The 5,380-nt window shown below is 40.0% G+C and overlaps 1 protein-coding gene across 3 annotated transcripts; it reads left to right on the top strand.

The window, feature by feature from the left end:
- The first annotated feature begins 543 nt into the window (after positions 1-543).
- XCR1 (X-C motif chemokine receptor 1) lies at positions 544-5,124 on the top strand. 3 transcript variants are annotated; one of them, XM_061586672.1, is made up of 2 exons: positions 544-620; positions 4,000-5,124. In XM_061586672.1, the coding sequence occupies exon 2, from the start codon at positions 4,034-4,036 to the stop codon at positions 4,889-4,891; it is 858 nt and encodes a 285-aa protein (XP_061442656.1). In that variant the 5' UTR covers positions 544-620; positions 4,000-4,033; the 3' UTR covers positions 4,892-5,124. The 3 variants fall into 3 exon arrangements, with proteins under 3 accessions (XP_061442656.1, XP_061442654.1, XP_061442655.1); XM_061586671.1 differs by lacking the exon at positions 544-620 and adding an exon at positions 3,809-3,896; XM_061586670.1 differs by lacking the exon at positions 544-620 and having other exon boundaries at positions 3,766-5,124.
- Positions 5,125-5,380: the final 256 nt, after the last annotated feature.

The raw sequence follows: 5,380 nt of genomic DNA, 5'->3' as shown, positions 1-5,380 counted from the left end.
ACTGAGAAATAAATCCTACTGTGTTCAGTAGGGCTTACTCCCTAGTAGGGAGGTTTAGGATTGAGGTTGTGGAATGTAATGATATGCATGTTTACTCAGAAGTATATGTGTAGAGGTTTGCAGCCTAAACGTACAGAAATGTATGTTTTGAGTAAAGACAATAGCATGTATACAGCTAGATCCAGACTAACAGAGCAACCCTATATATGTCTACTCAGAAGCAAGTCCCATTGAATTAAATGGAGTTTACTGCCAGGTAAGTGTGTATGGGATTGCAGCCTAAATAAGTCTTATTGAGTTCAGTGGGATTTACTTCTGAGTAGACATGCATTTGTTACATGTAGATCCGATTGAATATCAATGTGAAAAGTTAGTCACTACTAATTTAAATCCCACCAGCAATGCCTGTAAGTAATTAGCTTTCTGATGGTCTGTTTTAAAGCATGGATACAGCCTGGAGAATATTGAAGAGTGGATAGTTAGCATATCAGCTAAAGAAGCTCTCCTGTACACAGACAGCTTTAACTGTACTTTAGACAGTAACTAAATCTCAGTCAGCTCAGTATCAAATTCTCTAACAAGTGTGTCTAAAGCAGCAACTCTCTTTTGGGCATTTAACGGTGAGCCATAAGCTATGGAGACCAGGCGGGAGGGTGGCAAAGCAAATATTATGTTGTGAAAATTTAGGAGACAAACCTATATTCTGGCCTGGACTGAAGGCCAACCCACTTCTGCACAAACATGCACAGCTTGAGTGCCAACAGGTAGGCCCAAAACCTTCTTTAAAAAAGTGCTTTGAACCTTCTCCAACTCATGAATTAGTGAATGGCTAAAACCCCAAAGCTCTACACCGTGTAACATAGAAGTGACAACCTTTGCAAAAAAATTTTTTAGGGCTGGAACAGCCAATTTCCCACCCTTGGTGTAAAAGAATTTCAGAACAGTGCCAGCAAGACGTCTTGCTTTGGCAGCGATAGCGTCCATGTGAACGTTCCAGAAGGAGTTTGCTGCAAAATGGACTCCTAAAAAGGAAAATGATTTAGTCTGTTGGATAGGATTATTAAAAATTGACCCGTTGAATATAGGAGATCTCTTACCAGACACAACCAGTTTAGTTTTTGAGAAGTTGATAACTGTTCCTGCTGACAATATTTAGCCAATAAATCCATCTGCTTGTTCAGGCCACCCCTTGTTAAGAATAATATAACCATGTCATCTCATATAAGAGAATACTAACCTTTCTATTTATTGTAGCTGGAAGACATGCATCCAAATTTCCAAGCAGTTTGACCAAATCATTTATATAAAGGCTAAAAAGGAGGAGGGCCAAAACACATCCCTGTTGACACCCTTCTTAACTGGGATAGGGTCAGATAAAAGGCCAGTCCAACAACTCTGATTTTAGCTATGGCATCTAGATGCAAACTTTGGAGCAGCATCAACAGCCTAGCTAGGCTCTATATCAAGAGCATGCAGTTTGGACCACAAGCGGTTTCTGTCAGTTGAGTCAAAAGCTGATGAGAGGTCAACAAAAACTGCATAGAGTCTTGAACTGTTTTTCAACATTTTCTCAATAAGATGTAAAAAAACATAGCAATGATCCATGGTGGAGTAAGAGTTCCTAAAACCAGCTTGCTCTTCACACAAAATAGAATTGGAAGAGACCCATTCCTGTAGCTTATTAAGTAAAAAGGAAGCATATATTTTAGAAGAGATATCTAGCAGACTAATCGGTCTGTAATTCTGGGGAAGAGAAAATAGGGTAAACTATAGATAGTTTCCAACCAGGAGGAATTAGACCAGTCAGATTAATCTCAGTAAACAATTTAGCAAGAACACAACCCACCAGTTAGGAAATGATTTTAAAAGTTCTGGTGGTAAAAAATCTTCACCCGGGGCCTCATTGAGCTTAATCAAATCAATCAGGAATTTAACTGTATAAGAGGTTACTGGGTCTATGATCTACAAAAGGGGAGGAAACTGATAAAGAATATAATTTAGTAAAATAATTGGTCTAGTCATTGATTGAAATCTGAGCCTCAGTAATCCCTCTTGCCTCAGCCAGGCCATGTGCAACAACATCCCAGAACTTAAATTCATTGTTTTCTATAACAGCTTGGCCTAAGGCTTACCATTGAGTTCTGTTGCGTTCATGCTTTTTTGAACGTATGAGGTGTTTGTAAAATGATCTAAATTGAATAAATTCAATAAGCTACTTCTGTTTGCAATTTTAGGTGTCGCCTGGAGAGTTTAGCCAAAGTTCTCTTAGTACTCTTGGTGGCAGGATAGAAAAAGGATCTATAGCCATGAACCTGGGGGAAACTCTCCGATAGCTATGTCTCTTGTAAACAAATTATTTTAAATTTAGTTTAAAAGGTTAAAAAATCAGTATCATTACACTTACTATGCCAGCCTGCCACATGGGCAAGGAACAATACAATCAAGAGTCTGCTCTGAATCAACAAAAATGCAACAGTTGTCCTTTGGCAACTTCAAAGAATGTAAGTCAGGCATAGCTGCATTGACAGCCCCATTAGAATTGGGTGAACCACGTTCATGTGGTTCCACACACCACATAGCCATCCAATTCCTAGTAGCTAGAGAATTCAAAGGTTTCCTAGTCCAGTCTATCTCAAAAGGATGGGTGTTTGTAGAAGATTGGTTAAAATTGCCATCTGTAGCAGCAAGAGGTAAGGACATCCCTCTGACCGAAATGGGATGTAAGGGTGAGGTGGCTGAAGGAGCAGCTTGTTTAATGTTTCCAGCAGGAGGGAATGTTGTTAAGGGTAGCTCAGCCTGAGAAGAGTTATTCCCTTTACAGAGACTAATTTGCTTTTTAGAATTTCAAGCCTGCCTAAAATAGCCTCCTGCTTTTCATTTGAAAGATTTCCAGAGGACCTCAAAAGATCCTCCTCCACAGGCTCTGGATACCCTAGAAACTCTCTCATGTAGGGCATAAAACCCCTAGAATTGCTCAAACCTCCCACTGGGTAAGATGGCAACCCACTATCCTGTTGTAACTTATATAAAGGTTCATGCTTTGAGGTAGAATTATGGTGAAAATGATCTGCAGATTTAGATTTACTTGAGGAGGTGGCATGGTTGCGAAACAAGAGGAGAGTACCCTAAGTCCTAAACACTCGTTTAGGAAATATCCCAGCTATAGCTAGTGATCCCTTGGATCTCAAGATAAAGGAGGGGAGCTGAGGGGTATTAAACACCAAAAGGATCCTTTTAAAACCTGGGCATGAAGGAAGGTAGGTTAATTGAGTCAAATCAATTTTAGAGGCTGGCAAATGAAGATGGAAAGCAAGGACTGAGAGTAATGATGACATGTTATGCCATACCTATGGAGCCTTAATAAAAGGTCAGTAAAGGTAAAGGTGTCCCCGCACTTGTAGTGCGAGTCGTTTCCGACTCTTAGGGTGACGTCTTGCAACGTTTACTAGGCAGACCGTATATATGGGGTGGGATTGCCAGTTCACCCCCTGGTGAGCTTGATCAGACTGAAGACACTGAATATTGCACTTAGATTCACCCTTTATTTGCTGATATAGAAGAACAAAATTTATTTATGATATTAATAATTAAAACAAACTTTTAGTTTACCCTCCCAACAAGTTTTTTTGTTAAAAAAACCCTATATTTAGTGTAAGCATTTGGTACTAGAGCGGAACAAGACAAAATTTCACTACCTGTTTTGAAGTTTGCATATTTATTCCTGATGTCCTGATTTCTTTTTTGGCTTTCCACTGGCCACAGTGAGAGTAAGTTCTTTGCTTGGAGAGGTTGTCATCCACAGCTTCAGAGGTAGGCAAGCCTATCACAAATCCGAATGATGGAACCAACAGACTATATGCCTGAGGCAATCACAAATGCAACATATTATTACTACGGTAATTATGACCCAATCGAGTCTAACGTGTGTTTGATGGATGACCTCTCTAGATTTAGTGCCACGTTTACCAGCATCCTGTATTCTCTCATTTTTCTTCTCAGTTTGTTAGGAAACAGCCTTGTCTTGTGGATTGTAATGAGATATGAAAGCCTCACGTCCTTAACAAACCTCTTCATCGTGAACCTTTGCATCACTGATCTGGCTTTCTCTTGCACGCTGCCTTTTTTTATTGTGTACAATTACTATGGATGGATTTTGGGTGATTTCCTCTGCAAGGCTATAAGCGCCATTTTTTCTATCAGCTACTACGGGGGTGTTATCTTTCTAACTATAATGACATTATTCCGGTACCTGGCTGTGGTCGATCCCTTGTCTACACTGAGAACTAAAACAAAAAGGTGTCGGATACTGTTGAGCATTGCCATTTGGACCAGCACCCTCCTAATTGTGATCCCCGAGACTATTTTTATCCAGGTAATAGCCTCTGGTGATGATGGCAAGCAGCATTGTGACTACCCAGAAGAGTCTATTTGGAAGTTGGTGGAGTTGTGTCTACAAGCAGCTTTCTTCCTATGTTCTTTCATTATCATTGCATTTTGTTACATCGGGATGCTTAAGATCTTGCTTAGACAACGGTCTCAAAGAAGGCACAGGACTGTAAGGCTCATATTTGCTATAGTGCTGGTCTTTTTCCTCAGTTGGGCCCCCTATAACGTGCTTGGTTCCGTGTATGTTTTGTCCTCTAAGAACATCATCAGTTTACTCTGTCAACCACTCAGAGACATTTTCTTTGCTTTTGACATCAGTCGTAAAATAGCCTATTGCCACTGTTGCCTCAACCCGGTCCTCTACGTCTTTGTTGGGGTGAAATTCAGAAGGCATCTGAAACACCTCTACAGGGATTACTGTCCGTGCCACAGCAGGATCCCACCCTCAAGCCCTAGAATTTATTCTTTTCATATGGGCCCATATGAGGATGCGTCCATGTACTGAAGCAAAGACTGTCTGAAAGAGTGAGAGCTGGAAGGCCACAGCTAACCAAATAAATAGATAAATATCCACAACAATTCTTGATTTCATAATATTTTATTCAATTAATAGTGGGGAATGAGATACTGTCTGTCTTGCTTGGAATTCTTCCATTTTGTTAATGACAAAGATTGTGGTTCTGGCATTTTTCTGTGTTTACCTCTGTTTAAAGTTTCAGATGTTTGCCGAACTGTAAGCAAAAACTGGGGGGGGGGGCTTTTTGACTTTTTGTTTTCAAATTAATTAAATATTACTCTAATCTCTTAAATGTTTGAATGATCGAGGTGCTGTTCCTGATATACAAAACTTGGCATACCAGTATCAGGATATTGGGTGCTTCCAAATTGGGGGCTTGCTATTGTAAGCGGGTCATTCAGATATCGCATATGGGTCACTGACAACAAGTTGTAGTTATTGATAATATCAGATTTTTCCCAGAAAGGGTAAATACAG

Source organism: Rhineura floridana, chromosome 10 (assembly GCF_030035675.1).
Source record: "Rhineura floridana isolate rRhiFlo1 chromosome 10, rRhiFlo1.hap2, whole genome shotgun sequence".
NCBI classification, from domain to species: Eukaryota; Metazoa; Chordata; class Lepidosauria; order Squamata; family Rhineuridae; genus Rhineura; species Rhineura floridana.
Note: the sequence above shows the minus strand (reverse complement) of the source record. Positions and strands in the feature narration are given on the sequence as shown.

Bases quoted from the DNA above. Each gene is read 5' to 3' on its own strand.
- XCR1 (XM_061586670.1), top strand. From the start codon at position 3,836: ATGATGGAACCAACAGACTATATGCCTGAGGCAATCACAAATGCAACA.